Source organism: Aethalodelphis obliquidens, unplaced genomic scaffold, assembly GCF_003676395.1.
Source record: "Aethalodelphis obliquidens isolate GAN/ISIS:26980383/991018 unplaced genomic scaffold, ASM367639v1 scaffold18, whole genome shotgun sequence".
NCBI lineage: Eukaryota > Metazoa > Chordata > Mammalia > Artiodactyla > Delphinidae > Aethalodelphis > Aethalodelphis obliquidens.
This window is the reverse complement of record NW_020837962.1, coordinates 9,945,481-9,962,833: the sequence shown is the minus strand read 5'-3', so window position 1 is coordinate 9,962,833 and position 17,353 is coordinate 9,945,481. Positions and strand designations below refer to the sequence as shown.

The following is a 17,353-nucleotide window of genomic DNA, read 5'->3' as shown; positions in this document are numbered from 1 at the left end:
CCAGGGAAGCCCGGCATGTGGGATCTTTAGTTGATTACTTTTGGCTGCGCTGGATCTTCGTTGCTGCCCACGGGTTTTCTCTAGTTGCAGCAAGCTGGGGCTACTCTCGATTGGGGTGTGTGGGGTTCTCACTGTCGTGGCTTCTCTAGTTGCGGAGCACAGGCTCTAGGTGCCCGGGCTTCAGTAGTTGTGGCTCGCGGGCCCTAGAGCACAGACTCAGTAGTTGTGGCACACAGGCTTAGTTGTTCCATGGCATGTGGGATCTTCCTGAACCAGGGCTCAAACCTGTGTCCCCCGCATTGGCAGGTGGATTCTTAACCACTATGCCACCAGGGAAGTCCCAGCCCCTGTGGTCTTATGCACAGCCACTCCACTCTTGTGCTTTACCTGTCTGGTCCTGGCACCTGGGTTTGTGATCCCCTGACCTTCTCTCCCAGGAGAGAAAGAGGTCATGCCCCTGGCTGTGCTGGGTCATGTGACTATTGCCACAAACTGGGGGCTGGTGGAATCAGAGTAGAAGAATGTCAACTTTTCCATTGCCATAGTGATGAACCTGAGCTCCACAGCAGGGGAGATGGAAGGGCCAGAGGGACATCATCAAGGCCCAGAGAATGACCATCTCACGTGTTCCCAGGTCCATTCTGGCTGAGTGATCACTGGAGAATAATTTTAGTAGAGTTCAGAGCTCTAAGGCTGCTGCAGACTTGAGCAGAATAAATTACTTCATGGATTGCAAAGTTGAACTGACAGCCTCCAAGATTCCTTCCAGCCCCTCAGGCCTATGAATTGACAGCTTTGTCTCTTTGCACTCCTAGAAACCCCATTTCACTGTCTGTCTATAAGGACACAGGAAGACACCCCTCTACCTTAAAAGGCAGCCTATCAAAACGTGGATTAGATTTCAATAGGGCGGATGTCTGGTTAGCTTGGTGCCTGGCAGGATGATTTCAATTTCACAGGTCCTATTTCCAAGAGTAATTAATAATGAACAAGAATTTGGGAGTCCATTATAGTGAGGTCCTCATTCTAGAAAACTCAAAACACTTCGTGTAACCAAAGGAAGAGACATCAGCAGAAAGAAAAGGGACGAGCAAGAAGAAAGCAAAAAAAACCACACAAAAGCATTAAAGAGCCTTAGGATGCATCTTTATTTTCAGCTGTGATTCCAAAGAGAGTAATTTTCTGACATGGTGTTCCCTCAATCTTCTGTAAAGTCAGTTGTTTCCATAAATTAGAATTTTTGTAAGAGAGGGAGGCATGAGGCCAGCTTCAGTGCCAATGACAAATTATTTAGATCTAGTTATCTGCCCCTGAAATGGTTGTTTATTAAAATACACAAAGGCACATGTAATTATTTCAGCACAGGAAATGAACAATTAAGCAACAAAATACATTTCAAAAATGGAGAAAAACATGACAGTGCACCTTGTATTATTATTTTGTTGTTTATGGAGGTGTACCCATGTAGTCTTGGGGCTCTGAAGTTTTACTACATCTAGTGATTTGTTCTGCTTTCTTTTTTACAATAACTTGCAAACTATTTATATATATATTTTTTGGCCGTGCCGCGTGGTACACAGAATCTTAGTTCCCCCAACCAGGGATCTAACCTGTGCCCCCTGCAATGGAAGCACGGGGTCTTAACCACTGGACTGCCAGGGAAGTCCCCCCAATTTTTTTTTTTTTTTTTTGTGGTATGCGGGCTTCTCACTGTTGTGGCTTCTCCCGTTGCGGAGCACAGGCTCCGGACGCGCAGGCTCAGCGGCCATGGCTCACTGGCCTAGCCGCTCCACGGCATATGGGATCTTCCCGGACCGGGGCACGAACCCGTGTCCCCTGCATCAGCAGGCGGACTCTCAACCACTGCGCCACCAGGGAAGCCCCCCAAAATATTTTAACAGAAACACAAAATTTAATTTTTGTGGTGATAATTCACAACTAAAGGACATTTCCATAGAAAAGACTGTCATTTACTAAGGTGATGTTTTTCACTTTGGAGTCTACTGATCACCAGGAGATCCACAGCTTTATTCTCAGCAACTGTGGTTCTTTTTTTTTCTTTAGGAGTTCCTTTCATTTCTCAGGTTTGTGAAACATTGCGTAAGTTTAAGCCTAGCTTGGGCAGAAGAGTATTTAGCTGGGAGCTGAAACAACTTGTGGTTTTTTTAAAGGGCCTTTTAGGAAATCATTAGCATGAAAGTCCTGTTGGGAATACCCAGGTGAGCCAGGCAAGGATATAGTTCATCTTCTACTGCAGGGAACTGCACCCACTGCAGAGGTCATGCCTGGGAACATCTGGGTCCCACATTCCACACTCCCCCGGAATTGTCCCATACTCTCTTGGGGAGGAAAGGAAATGCCACAACTAGAGAAATTGTGACCTTGCTTGTATTGCCTCTGAAGGCTTAGGCCCTTCTGCCCTCCTGGGAAGGGCTCCTCACTCATATGGAGAAGGAGCAGTGGTCCCATCATGTAGCTGTGGACTTGGGCAGTCCCATAGTACCTCAGAAGCCCAATGTCCACTGGAAATCACAGGGTAGACCTTCTAGTCTCCCTTTGCCTTCAGCCCAGCACGCTGGAGGACCACACTTAAATTCCCTGCTAGTGCTCCCAGATCTCCCCACCTCAGGAGAGCCAGAAAGGGAGGAGTAGAATAGTAAAATGAGAAGTGCAGACAGGAAGATGCTTGCGAAACTTGTCTGCCTTTTGCAAAACATTTGTTTCTCCTTAAAGCTGAAGTTTTTGGCTTTAGACCAGAGAAGGGGGCGGGGGGGGGGGGGGACGGGGAGGAAGCGGGGAAGGAGACCCAGGACATATTTTGCCTGAAAGTGTGGGTAGGTGTCGCCTGTGTGCTCATCCCAGTTTTTAGCCACAGCCTGGGATGGATGCATTTGTGTTCAGTCACAGCTGAAGTCCTTGGGTGATGGTGAAATCATCTGTAGGTGAGGGTGGTAATAAATACTTGCCCTGTCCCTCTCCTTTTGTTGTAAAAAGCAAATGAAATTCTGCATGAGGAAGTGCTTTGTAAACTATCCAGGGTTATATGACTGGGATCTACTGATCACAATTTACCAAGGCTCATGGTTTAAAGAGAAGGGCTCTAGTTTTGCTGTTAAAAGATCTTAGTTCACCCACTCACCAGCTGTGTGAACTTGGACAAGTCTTTTCACTTTTCAGAGCTTATTTTGGTGTTATTTTGTGGTGAGGGTGAGGGGTCCATTTGTAAAAATGGGAATAGCCTCTGCCCTACTAACCCACAGGGTTGTGATTGTATCAAGATAGAAAACATGAGAAAGTTCTTTGTGAGCTGGAGACTGTTCTTAGCACAGCCAAAGTTTTCCGATCTCTCCATAGCCACCAATTGCCTGAAATTGGTCCCATCGATATCTCAGGGGTGTTCAGTCCAAGTAATAATAACTCATTATCTTTTTCCCCCAAAACTGCTTCTTTCCTGGGATTTTTAGCTTGGCATGACTACTGTTTGGAGAACATAAAAAAGCATATTCGTTGTCTCCAAACAACCATCGACTCAAGATGATTCAGGAAGCACAGACCAAGGACCACTGCTGTGGAGATTTCCCAAGCTTTGTAATCTACTCGTTTAGTAACTGTATCATCTCTTGTTTTTCTATGGTGACTAGCAGTGAGAGAAAGCAGGCATAGCCCTAGGCTGCTCTCACCAGGGAGTCTTGCCAGAGGCTTCCGTGTTCTCTCCTGGACCTTTTTCCCCTCCTTTAGTAGTCACCCTCACCCACTCCATTCCCTATGGCCTCCCCAACAATCAGCCTTCCTGCTATCCCCAAAAACAAGAACACACACCCACTTTCGGTGTGGAGGATCTTCACTGTTAATCAGTGTGGGGAAGTAGATGGGGGGAGGGGCTGGTACTAAAATACAAAAAAGTGAGGAAGTTACAAAGCTGACAAAGTTTTCATATTAGTGAGCCCTCCTCTAGTTCCTAACTCACTCTGAGGTGGTAAATGAAAATCCCTTTGGCTCTTGTTCTCAGCTTTTATTCCTGAAAGCTGTACTTCTCATCCAGCACCCTCCCCGCTCCCCTTAGGTTTTGGGATCCCTTTGGGCAAGTAACTGTCTGCGTTCTCCTTGGTGTTCCAGTGCTTAGCATAGAGCCTGGCACATAGGACTGACATATATTGAGCACTTACTATGTGCCAAGTACAGTATGAAGGCTTTACATGGATTATCTCACTCTGTCCTCAGATGATCCTTTGAGGTAGTTACTATTATGCCCCATTTTAGAGAAAGGGAACTGAGGGACTTCCCTGGCGGTCTGGTCCAATGGTTAAGACTCCACATTTCCACTGCAGTGGGCACAGGTTCGATACCTGGTCAGGAAACTAAGATTTTGTGTGCCACGTGGCGCAGCCAAAAAAACAAGAGAAAGGAAACTGAGGCACAGAGAGGTAAAGTAAGTTGTCCAAGGACACACAGCAGAGCTGGGATTCAGTCCCAGGCAGTCTGACTCCACAGCCCATAAGCTTAAGCACTATGCTGGAGACATTTAAATATTAAACAAACTCTTTTCCCCACTTCCCATCCCATGGACAGCCTTTTCCTGTTTCTCTAGAACGTCCCTTGCTCACCTCAGTCCTCTACATTTCCTAGCGCAAACTCTCAACTATTTCTTGCAGTTTACAACAGCCTCATAACTCTTCTTCACTGGACCAGTGGTTTTTAACCTTCTTTCAATTTCAGAGCCTGTGGAGAATTTGATTGATGAAAGCTATGGATATTTCCCCAGATTTATATCCACATACACAAAAATTTCATGTATAATGGGGGAAGGGGCAAGGAGCACAGACCATCTTAAATTCATCCATGAGCCCTCAGGTTACCTTTCTATTGTTAGGGGTGGTGGCGGTGGGAGTGTGAAAGCAGAAACCCCTCTACAGGACTTACCAGGCCAGGTTTATCTTTCCAGCCTCATCTCCAGTCATACACCCCCAAGTTTAGAGCGTACAGGGCAAGCACTTTCACATCTGCTTTTGAAGTTCTTGCTGCTTAGAATACTCTTCCCCTCCACCGCTACCTGACACACTTTTCACCAAAGTCCAACTCGAATGTTACCTCTCAGATGCCTTCCCTGACACCCCAATGCCCCCGACCTATTTAAGAAACTCGTCACCTGTGTGCCTGTAACACTGTTTATACCTACAATAGCACTGATCACATTATCTTAGTTGCCAAGGAGCCTGTCTCTCGACTCATCGTGAGCTCCTCCAAAGTAGGGATGGTATGTCATTCATCATTGCATCCTCGACATTCTAGAACGCGCGGGACACCTAATAGGTGACCAAAACGTTTATTAAATTCGTTTTCGGGTAGCTCGGCTCACATTCAGCGACCGCCAAGTTCACTACAGGTTTGGAAAAGACAAATGCGCTTAGGAGACAGCTGAGCGATCAAAGTTCTTTTCGTGGGGAATCATCCAGAGGGAGAGTGAGCTTGAGGCCTGGATCTAGGAGTAGGGCAGAGACCGCAGCCGCTTGCGCCGACGCCGGATGAGTAAGCCTCAAGCAAGGAGACCTAAGACTCAGGGTCAGGAGGAAGGAAGCCGCGCGCTGCATGTTGAGATCTGCGCTACTGACGGCCGCATTGCACGCCGGGGTTTGTAGTCCCGCCCCTTGCCGGGCCCCTCAGACCAGTTACATTCGGCTGCACTCAACCACGCCCTTATACAGATAAGGTACAGTATTGATCATCCAACACAGAATGACTAGGCTCTTCAAGGCAAGTTACCTATTAGCAGTTCTTAGAGCAAACATCATTTCGGCGTCTGCTACGAAGAAAGCGCATTGGGTGCGGAGCGCACGCGCAACGCGCGCGTGCGCCCGGGTGCGTGCGTGTGTCTCCCTCACTCCTCCCGCGAGTGAACGCAGCGGGCCCCGCCCCTAGAAGTGCCGGCTCTGCGCGCGTGCGTAGTCCGCGTGAGGCCACCTTGAGCCGGGTGGCGCAGGCGCAGTGTCCCCGGGCCAAGATGGCGGCGCGGTGCTCTACACGCTGGTTGCTGGTGGCCGTGGGGACTCCGCGGCTGCCGGCTGCAGCGGGGAGGGGGGCTCGGCCGCCCATGGGGGGCGTGGTGGGGGCGTCGCTGGGCCGCAGTCTGAGCGTCCCAGCCTTTGCGCCTTCCCTGGGAGCTCGTGGTCCCGGGGCGCTGCTGACATTGAGACCGGGTGTCAGCCTCACAGGTGAGTGCAGGCTCCAGCGCCTGAGTGAGGGGCTCCAAGGCCTGGAAAGGAGTGACTCGCTTTGCTCCGACTACGGTGGTAGCAGGGTGGAGCGTGTCTTCTGATCTACATGCAGAATCGCTTGGGGGAGATGGGCCAGCAGTAGGCAGAGAGACCCAAATGGCTACTCAGAGGTGGTAAACGAGGGAGACCTGCGTGGAGCCTCCGGCGGCGGGGATGAAACGCCCCGCAGCCGTGAACCTTCACCTCTCTGTAAACATTTCTGGAGGCTTCTTTCCGGCCTGCCGCTGCTCTCCTGCCCAATTCCTTTCCCTTCCCTCTACCTTCTAGCCTGTAATGGAAGGGAAGAGGTAACTGCCATTCGGTGAGTACCTGCTCATGGGCTAGCTGGGCACTTTGTGCTTCTTCTTACTTGATGGTAACAACAACCCTGCAAGGTGGGGCTCATCATCCCCATTTTATTTTGTTTTTGTTTTTGTTTTGCGGTAGGCGGGCCTCTCACTGTTGTGGCCTCTCCCGTTGCGGAGCACAGGCTCCGGACGCGCAGGCTCAGCGGCCATGGCTCACGGGCCCAGCCGCTCCGCGGCATGTGGGATCTTCCCGGACCGGGGCACGAACCCGTGTCCCCTGCATCGGCAGGCGGACTCTCAACCACTGCGCCACCAGGGAAGCCCCATCATCCCCATTTTAAAGAGTGGGGAACTGAGGTTCTAGCAGAGGTGTTGACCCGCCCAAGGTCATAAAGTTAGATAAGGAGAGTTGTCCCAAATCCAGAGCTGTTCTTCCATAGCTTACGCTCTCCACCACATGGTGTAAATTGAAGGACATACTGTTTTTTAGAAGTCCCTTTCGATTGACATATATACACTAATATGTATAAAGTAGATAACTAGTAAGAGCCTGCTGTATAAAAAATAAAATTCAAAAATAAAGAAGTTCTTATCTTGGTCATTGATGCAAACTAATATGTATTGAGCACTTACTATGCACCAGGCATGGATCATTTCCATGTAATAAACACTGCTATTAATTCTATTTTATAGATTAAAAAATTGAGGCTTAGATGTTAACTTGAAGAATGTCGCAAAGCTAGAAAGTAGTTGAGCCTTGATTCAAAACCTGCTGCTTTCTTAATTGCTGGAGGTGATGTTGAATTAGTATATATTAATCCTTTTAAGTGTTTAGCTATGATGGTTTCTTATGCTGTGTGTTGGGTGATTTCCCTTATAGTGAGATAAGGAAGGAAGGAGGAAACAGTGAACAACCAACGATGTGCCTGGATTGGGCTAGATGTTTGTGTTCCCTAGAATTTGTGCAAATGATATTTAAACTATAAACTTACAAAGATGATTAATTAGAGGATCCTGGCAAGGTAATTTACACAAGGTAATTTCCTATTGAGATCCAATTTTTAATACTTACATAAAAGCCAGTAATTAAAGTATCAGTAATTGTTATTACCTTGTACAGTGAACACTACTCCAGTAATGTGTGTGCGACCTGGGTGGATTATTTAATCCTTTTGTGCCTCTTATTCCTTAATTGAAAATTTTTTTATTTACAGGTATTTATTGAGGACTTGTCGTATGCTAGGTACTGTTCTAGGTACAGGGGGTACAGCAGAGAACAAAGAGATTGGATGTGGTTTTGGTCAGAATGGTCCCTTTTTTTTTTTTTGCGATAGGCGGGCTTCTCACTGTTGTGGCCTCTCCCGTTGTGGAGCACAGGCTCCGGACGCGCAGGCTCAGCGGCCATGGCTCACGGGCCCAGCTGCTCCGCGGCATGTGGGATCTTCCTGGACCGGGGCACGAACCCATGTCCCCTGCGTCGGCAGGCGGACTCTCAACCACTGCGCCACCAGGGAAGCCCCAGAATGGTCACATTTTTAAATTCTGTTCCTGCCACCTATATTTCCTCATGGATGGATGGAGCAGTAGTCTGCCCAGGTTTCCTCAGGATTATTTGGATTGATGTCATGCTGTATTTCTCAGTATGAGCAAAAGTGGTCGTTTTTAGGTTTTGCCAGCGTTTTCTAATGTCAAGGTTGTTGTGAATAGAATTTGACTACATCTTTGTGCTCAATTACTAATTCCTTAGATACCTATTAAGCTAAATTAGTTCATATCACATTTGTCCAGGTTTGGGAACATTTTTTGATAATTGTGTATGTGTATGTGTGAGAGACAGACAAGCACTAAGTACTGAGCCTGGCATGGGGTGATTACTAAGGAACTGCAGTCAGCTGTCCTTTTCCCCAAGTGAGCCCAGTGCCCACAATGGGCATGTTTTGTAACAGGTGTTGAACACCTGTGAGAGGTGGCATCCTTCAAGGTGCACTGTTACCACATCTAAGGTCATCATCTCAGCTCCCAAAAGTTGGTGTGTGATCTCATCTCAAATCCAGCAGTACAGTTAGATGATGTAAAAACAATTTATTTAAAAAATTTATTTATTTATTTATATTTGGCTGCATTGGGTCTTCGTTGCTGTGCGCAGGCTTTCTCTAGTTGCAGCGAGCAGCGATTACTCTTCATTATGGTGTGCAGGCTTCTCATTGCAGTGGCTTCTCTTGTTGTGGAGCACGGGCTCTAGGCTCATGGGCTTCAGTAGTTGTGTCATGAGGGCTCAGTAGTTGTGGCTTGTGGGCTCTAGAGTGCAGGCTCAGTAGTTGTGGTGCACGGGCTTAGTTGCTCTGCGGCATGTGGGATCTTTCTGGACCAGGGATTGAACCCGTGTCTCCTGCATTGGCAGGCAGATTCTTAACCACTGTGCCACCAGGGAGGTCCCTAAAAACAACACTTTAAATCTGACTTTTTCTCCCAGAATGGAAGGTAGTTATTTCACACCTTCTCCCAGAGTGGAAGGTTGGCCATTCTTGGAATGACTTGGAAGCTAATCCTGTTCTGGGTTGTTCTAAAATGGGCAAGACATTTATTGGTCATATCTCGGGGGAAAATATGTCTATTAAGTGAGCTCTTTCTAATCATTGCTAATCATTGATGCCTTTGGGATAATGTCAAGTCATCAAACTTGTGCTAGTTAAATGTACTTGTCTTTATATGCAGTTGCGCACATTACTGTCTCCCATTCTAACCCAAGCCTGAGTTCTCTTCTCATGATGTAGAAGCTGCAGCTTCCAGAACCTTTGCCACTACCACCCTCTGCCTTCTGGATTGGAAGGGGTGGGGGAAACAGGCAGGATAAGTCAAGGTAACCCCTCAGTCCTGGAGTGAAGCGGGGGTTGAGTATGGGAGCACTGAGAAACTAGCTCTGCTGTTTTTCTCAGATCTGACCAGGTAAAGACGACAGTGGTCTCTGCCTCTCCCACACTGTCTACTTTTCATATTCCAGGAAATCTAGGGTGCAGCAACAGAAAACAAGTATGGAGGATACTGAAAATACGGATTTACTTTCTGCTTCTGATTTTATCATTCGTTCTGACCATTCCTACTTATTCTCCTGATTTTCCTTTTTCTTGACCCCTTCCTGGATATGCTCCACACCCTGGGTTGTCTTTTGTGCATACATGAATTTTAAGTTGTCTCCCAATCCTTGTTATTGTTTGAGAGCTCTTTCTCATGCAAATCTGATCAGTTCTCTGTTTAATGCTTGCAGTGGCTCCCTATTGCCCTCAGGATAAAATCCAGACTCCTTAGCATACTCAAAGGCCCTTCTGTTTATTCCTAGGCCCTATTAATTATCATCCTCATCAACATCTGTAACCACCCCTCTACCACCACCACCACCACCACCACCACCACCACCACCAAACACACACACACACACACACACACACACACACACACACACACACACTCGAATCTCTAGTTATATCATAGTACCTGCAGTTACACAAGCACTTTCTCTCTCCAAACCAAAGGTGATCATATGATGTAGTTGCTGAATGGAGCACTTTTGAAAGCAAAAGGGGATGCTATTGCAAACAGTGCCAGGACTACAGGCATAAATCTGGATGGATTCCAGCCCTCCTTAGCTGAGCTAATTTCTGCAGCTTAACAGCAAGTGCCTTAGAAGACCTCTGAATTTCTGAGATTGGGTTTACTGGTTCTCACCTGGGGATGATTTTACCCTCCAGGAGACATCTGGCAACATCTGCAGTTTTAGTTACCAGTTTGGGGTTGGGGGTTGCTACTGATAACTAGTTGGCCAGGGATGCTGCTAACACATCCTACAATAAATACATAGGTATGTTAGGCTATAAATAGATAACAGGGCTGCCATAACTAAGTACCACAGACTAAGTGGCTTAAAAAAACAGAAAATTATTTTTTCACAGTTCGGGAAGCTATAAAATTCCAAGATCAATGTTTTGGTAGGGTTGTCTTTAAAGACCCCCATCTCCAAATACAGTCATGTTCTGCAGTGCTGGGGGTTAGGACTTCAACATGTGAATTTGGGAGGGAGGACCCAATTCAGCCCATAACAGCCCCCCCCCTCCCCCTCCCACGAGGAACCTGATCCCGTTGTCAACAGTGTGGAGGCGGAGAGACTCTGGCTAGGTGACCCTTTTGTGTATTCTTACTCTGTGTCCCTGTGTGCTCATATCACTTCACACACTGCCTCCCACACACCCCTGCTGGGCGGTAAGCTCCTCGAGGGCATTGGCTTAGACTTGTATCCTCATTGCCTAGTAGTATTAAGATCGTGCTGTGTCTCCTGCGAGGAGCCCAGTGCCTGGCAGGCATGTTTGCTGAATGAATGAGTGGTGAATCTAGAAGCTTCTCCTTGGCAGGGGAACCTTTGACTTAAAAACCTGGAGCTGCCTCATGATCCTCATTCTCTTTTGTGGCCCTGCCCTCTCTTTTGCAATAACTTGGCGCCTTCTGCTCCCATCCCTGCGCTCCCCATCTTCAGTTGTCACAGGATAGGTTGGGGGTTAGGAGGCAGGTTGTAGAGCAGCTCTCCCCCCTTCACTTGGTGACAGTCCAGTTGGCTCGCTGCTCCATACAGAGGGCAGTTGAGTAGATGTGTCTGTCAGCCTTTCCTCCCAGCTTCTGATGCAGGAGGCCTGAAAGGAGGGCAGGGCATGGAGGCGGGGCTACCATGTGCTTTGATCCCTTTTGGGTTGTCTGCTCTGGGGTAAACAGAGGTTCTGGCACAGGGCCGTTTAACCTTGTGTGTCTATATATATGTATTGTTTTTAGGGGAGGGGTCGATGCTTTCAAAGAGATCTGTGACTCTAAAGACCAAGAACCATTTATTTAGCACAGTGGTTCTCAAATTGAGTGTGCCACAGAATCATCAGCTGGAGGGCTTGTTAGACACAGCTTGCTGGACCCCACCTCCAGAGTTTTGGATTCAGGTTTGGGTGGGGCCTGAGAATTTACATTTCCAGCAAGCTGATGATGCTGCTGGTCCAGGGACCACACTCTGAAAACCACCCCATAAGCAGATATCCAAGGTTGCATGGTGGAGGGAAAGAACCTGGGAGTCGTTAAGCTTTAAGTGAGACAAGGCCTATGTGAACACTTGGCATATGGTGGGTGCTCGGCCAGCCGTGTAACAGGAGAGCTTTGTTCCTTTTCAGTCATCCCCAGGTGCAGCCCCCATCTGGGGGTGGTTCCTTTAGAGGTATAATGAGGCTACAGCCCTAGTGTAATCCAGCAGAATCAGCCCCACCCAGCACTTTTTTTTTTGTAGACTCCGTTTACAGTGGCTTTAGCTGCTTTTGAAGTGCAGTGAGTTTGGTCCCCAGTGGGCTTGGAGGAGAAGAGGCCCTAAAGCTGTGACCTCTTTGCTCCTTCACAGGTATAGCCTGGCTGGTTGTTTGCTCACAATTTCCTTTTGTTGAGTACATTCCCAGAGTGATTTTCTTTCCTTTTTTCTTTTTTAGGAGTAAAAAGTTACCCTTTTCTTTGTACTGCCTCCTTCCACACGAGCGCCCCTTTGGCCAAAGAGGATTATTACCAGATATTAGGAGTGCCCCGAAGTGCCAGCCAGAAGGAGATCAAGAAAGCTTATTACCAGGTCTGTATGGAAGATTTTACAGACAAGACTGCAGAAGGGATGCTGTGGATGTAGTGTGACCCTGACGGGTGCAGTGTGTGTGCCCGTACCTGTCGGTTATGTGCAGCCGAGAGTGTGGAATGAGATGGTAAAGATGGGCTCTGCTGAACCATGTTCCTCAAGTGCGTGAGGCCACACTGGTTAATGCTGTAGAAAAAAGGAGAGTCAGAACCAGAGATTAAAAAAAAAAAAAAAAAAAATCTTGGGCTTCCCTGGTGGCGCAGTGGTTGGGGGTCCGCCTGCCGATGCGGGGGACGCGGGTTCGTGTCCCGGTCTGGGGGGATCCCGCATGCCGTGGAGTGGCTGGGCCCGTGAGCCATGGCCACTGAACCTGCACGTCCGGAGCCTGTGCTCTGCAATGGGAGAGGCTGCGGCGGTGAGGGGCCTGCGTACCGCAAAAAAAAAAAAAAAAATCTTTTTCCAGGGCTGTTTTTGTACTTAAATCTCTTCTGTATCTTCTGAGTCAGTAGGTGTGCTGCTCTAAGTTTTAGGTACTCATTCTTTGCATTTAGATAAAAGTTTATGGGTTTAGAATTATTTCATTTTTTTAACCCATCATCCATATCCCGGAATGTATTGGGCTGATTGGTAAAGTGGCATGTGAGTTATCTAGACCTGTGGTTTCCAGGCTTTTGCTCTGATGAACACAATCAAAATAAAAAAAAAAATTAAAGACCAAGGGCGCCGATGTAGGAATGCTAGCTTTTGTATTTTGCCTAATATAGGTGTTAAAAATAATCAAGTACAATCTATTAATGTCATTTGATGAAAGAAAGAGCACTTTAACACCATAAACATAGGAAAGCCATATCAGAATAAAGAAGATTAAAAAAATTTTTTAACATCTTTAATGGAGTATAATTGCTTTACAGTGGTGTGTTAGTTTCTGCTTTATAACAAAGTGAATCAGTTATACATATACATATGTTCCCATCTCTTCAAGAAGATTAAAATTTAATAAAATTAATAAATTAAATACAATTTAAATTTTAAAAATTACTGGGAGTTCCCTGGTGGTCTGGTGGTTAGGATTCGGCACTTTCACTGCCGTGGCCTGGGTTCGGTCCCTGGTTGGGGAACTGAGATCCCGCAAGCTGAGCGGCGCGGCCAAAAAGAAAAAAAACTTTTTTTAAAGCCAAATACTGATCAAGACCAGACCTTATAGCTTGGATAGCTACTTTCTTCTCTTACTTTTTTTTTTTTTTAAGGGTGCAGTTCACTGGTTTTTAGTATATTCATAGAATTGTATAACCATCACTACAATCAATTTTAAAACATTTTCATATCTCAAAAAGAAACCCCACACCATAAGCCCTTATTCCCCATTCTCCTCTGCCCTTGAAATTGCTAACCTACTTTCTGTCTCTATAGATTTACCTATTCTGGACACTTCATAGAAATGAAATCATGTGATATGTGGACTTTTGTGACTGGTTTGTTTTTCTTTATTTTTTATTTTTCTGGCCACGCCATGTGGCATGTGGGATCTTAGTTCCCTGATCAGGGATCTAACCTGCACCCCCTGCAGTGGAAGCGCGGAGTCTTAACCACTGGACTGCCATGGAAGTCCCATGGTTTCTTTTACTTTAGAATAATGTTTTCCAGGTTCATCCATGTTGTAACATGCAGCAGTACTTCATTCCTTTTAGTGGTCAAATAATATTCCATTGCATGGATATACTGTGTTTTATTTATCTATTCATCATTTGATGGATATTTGGATTGTTTCCACCTTTTTGTTATCATGAGTAGTGCTGCTATGAACATTCCTCTGTAAGTTTTGTGTAGACTTATACTTTCATTTCTCTGGGGTATATACATATACCTAGGAGCAGACTTGCTGGGTCAATTCATAGCAATTCCGATTGCCATGTTTAACATTTTGAGGAACAGCCAGGCTATTTCTTTTTTTTCTTTTATTGAAATATAGTTGATTTACACTGTTGTTAGTTTCAGGTGTACAGCAAAGTGATTCAGTTATACATAATTATATATATCTATTCTTTTTCAGATCTTTTCCCTTACAGGTTATTACAAGATATTGAGTATAGTTCCCTGTGCTATACAGTAGGTCCTTATTAGTTATCTATTTTATATATAGTAGTGTGTATATGTTAATCCCAAACTCCTAATTTATCCCTCCCTCTCCCCTTTCCCCTTTGGTAACCATAAGTTTGTTTTCTATGTCTGTGAGTCTACTTCTGTTTTGTAGATAAGTTCATTTGTATCTTTTTTTTTAGATTCCACATATAGGTGATATCATGTGTTATTTATCTTTCTCTGTCTGACTTACTTCGCCTAGTATGATAATCTCTAAGTCTATCCGTGTTGCTGCAAATGGCATTATTTCATTCTCTTTTTATGACTAATATTCCATTATATATATATATAAGCCATATCTTCTTTATCCATTCATCTGTCAGTGGACATTTAGGTTGCTTCCATGTCCTGGCTATTGTAAATAGTGCTGCAGTAGACGTTGGGGTTTATGTATCTTTTTGAATTATAGTTTTCTCTGGATATATGCCCAGGAGTGGGATCCCTGGATCATATGGTAACTCTGTTTTTAGTTTTTTAAGAAACCTCCATACTGTTGTCCATAGTGGTTGTACCAATTTACATTCCCACCAGCTGTGTAGGAGGGTTCCTTTTTCTCCACACCTTCTCTAGCATTTATTTTTTGTAGACTTTTTGATGATGGCTATTCTGACCAGTGTGAGATGATACCTTATTGTAGTTTTGATTTTCATTTCTCTAATAATTAGCAACGTTGAGCATTTTTTCATGTGCCTGTTGGCCATCTGTATGACTTCTTTGGAGAAATGTTTATTTGGATCTTCTGCCCATTTTTTGATTGGGCTGTTTGTTTTTTTGATATTGAGCTGTATGAGCTGTTTATATGTTTTGGAAATTAATCCCTTGTCGGTTGCATCGTTTGCAAATATTTTCTCCCATTCTGTAGGTTGTCTTTTCATTTTGTTTAGTTTCCTTTGCTGTTCAAAAGCTTTTAAGTTTAATTATTTCCCATTTGTAGATTTTTTTTTCTTTTTTTTTGCGGTACGCAGGCCTCTCACTGTTGTGGCCTCTCCCGTTGTGGAGCACAGGCTCCGGACGCGCAGGCTCAGCGGCCATGCCTCACGGGCCCAGCCGCTCCGCCGCATGTGGGATCTTCCCGGACCGGGGCACGAGCCCGTGTCCCCTGCATAGGCAAGCAGACTCTCAACCACCGCGCCACCAGGGAAGCCCCATTTTTGTTTTTATTTCCATTACTCTAGGAGATGGTTCCAAAATGATATTGCTGCGATTTATGTCAAAAAGTGTTCTGCCTATGTTTTCCTCTAGGAGTTTTATAGTGTCCGGTCTTACATTTAGGACTTTGATCCATTTTGAGTTTATTTTTGTGTATGGTGTTAAAGAATGTTCTAATTTCATTCTTTTACACGTAGCTGCCCAGTTTTCCCAGCACAACTTATTGAAGAGTCTGTCTTTTCTCCATTGTATATTCTTGCCTCCTTTGTCATAGATTAATTGACCATAGGTGTGTGGGTTTATTTCTAGTGCCAGACTATTTCAAGCAGGCTGCACTGTTTTAGATTTTCACCAGTGGTGTGTGAAGGTTCAAATTTCTCCACATCCTCGCAAACACTTGTTATCTGTCTTTTTGATTCAAGCCACCCTAGTGAGTGTGAAGTGGTATCTCACTGTGGTTTTGATTTGCTTTTCCGTGGTGGCTAATGATGTTAAGCACCTTTTCATGTGATTTTTGGCCATTTGCTGTATGTGTATTAGATCCTTTGCCCATTTTTAAATTGAGATATCTTTTTATTTACTGGGTTGTTAGGGAATGAGGAAAGACTTGGGGATAGGAAGCAGAGATCCTGTCTTGGGATAGTGAATAGTGTGTCTCTTGAGCTGGAAGGTAAGGTACCTGATACAAGGGTGGGAGAAGATTGGAGAGATGGAGCCTGGGGCCAACTTAAGGGGGCATGTGAGGCCCTTAGCAAGTACTAGAGATTTAATTTAAGAGAGAGTAGGGAACCATCCAAGTTTTTAGGTGTGGAAGTAAATAGATCAGGTAAAGCTGTGTAATTTACATTCTTTTTTTTTTTTTTTTTTGCGGTACACGGGCCTCTCACTGTTGTGGCCTCTCCTGCTGCAGAGCACAGGCTCCAGACGTGCAGGCTCAGCGGCCATGGCTCACGGGCCCAGCCGCTCCGCAGCATGTGGGGTCTTCCCAGACCGGGGCATGAACCCGTGTCCCCTGCATTGGCAGACTGTCAACCACTGCGCCACCAGGGAAGCCCTAGCTGTGTAATTTAAAACCGGAAATTTAGAAAGTAGGCTTTATGGAGCAATAACTGGGGTCAGACATTGATAAAAGCTTTTCATGTGTTACATCATTTAATCCTCATGGCAAAAGACTTGGCGAGGTTATGACATGCAGCTGAGGCCACACAGTCAATAAGTGGCATATATAAAACTAAAACACAGGTCTTTCTGACTGCAAAAGGCCTCTCTTTTACTTGTGCTGATCTCATGAGTATATCTTGCCCTGGCCTGGAACTAGCCTTGTGGCCCACCGTGATCTACTGCCCTACCTTGAGGGCCCCCTTCTGGCTGAGCACTCAGCCTCCGACGTCCTTCCACGTGCTGGTGTGAGGACCAGCATGTCCAGCAGCAAAGTGAGCAGCCAGTTGCCGGCAGTGGTGGAGCCAGACGTCTCCTGAGTCGCTTTCAGCTTTAGGATTCTGTGCCCTCCTCACCCTCCATCAGGGTGACCCAGACTTGGAAGGCATCAGTAGCTGTAGCAAACATAGTGAACACCTACAAAGGTGTCACACAGCACTGCTAAGCATGGCCAAGAAGAAACCTTCATTTAGAGCTGCTCAGCTCGCCTCTGTGCTCTGGACAGCCAAGGGAGATCTTGTTTTGTTTTTTAATATTTAAATGTGTGTTTTTAGTAGGTAATATATTCCCCTGGTTCAGAAATCAAAAAGTACAAAGGAGTGTACAGTGAGAAGTCTTCCCTCCTTCCCATTCATCCACATCCCTCCTGGAGCAGTCAGTGTTTTCAGCTTAGTGTATGTTCTAACTAATTTATACAACAGATACAGCTA

At 45.8% G+C, this 17,353-nt stretch overlaps 1 protein-coding gene across 3 annotated transcripts in view; it reads left to right on the top strand.

Annotated features, from left to right (window-relative positions):
- Positions 1-5,977: 5,977 nt before the first annotated feature.
- DNAJA3 (DnaJ heat shock protein family (Hsp40) member A3) overlaps positions 5,978-17,353 on the top strand; it is a 31,059-nt gene continuing 19,683 nt past the window's right edge. For 2 of the 3 annotated variants that reach the window (XM_027117536.1, XM_027117535.1), the window contains exons 1-2: positions 5,984-6,209; positions 12,064-12,197. In XM_027117536.1, coding sequence (XP_026973337.1) covers positions 5,999-6,209; positions 12,064-12,197 — 345 coding nt within the window. In that variant the 5' untranslated portion in view covers positions 5,984-5,998. Of the gene's footprint in view, positions 6,210-12,063; positions 12,198-17,353 lie in introns of all 3 variants that reach the window. The other variant, XM_027117534.1, reaches the window with a different exon arrangement.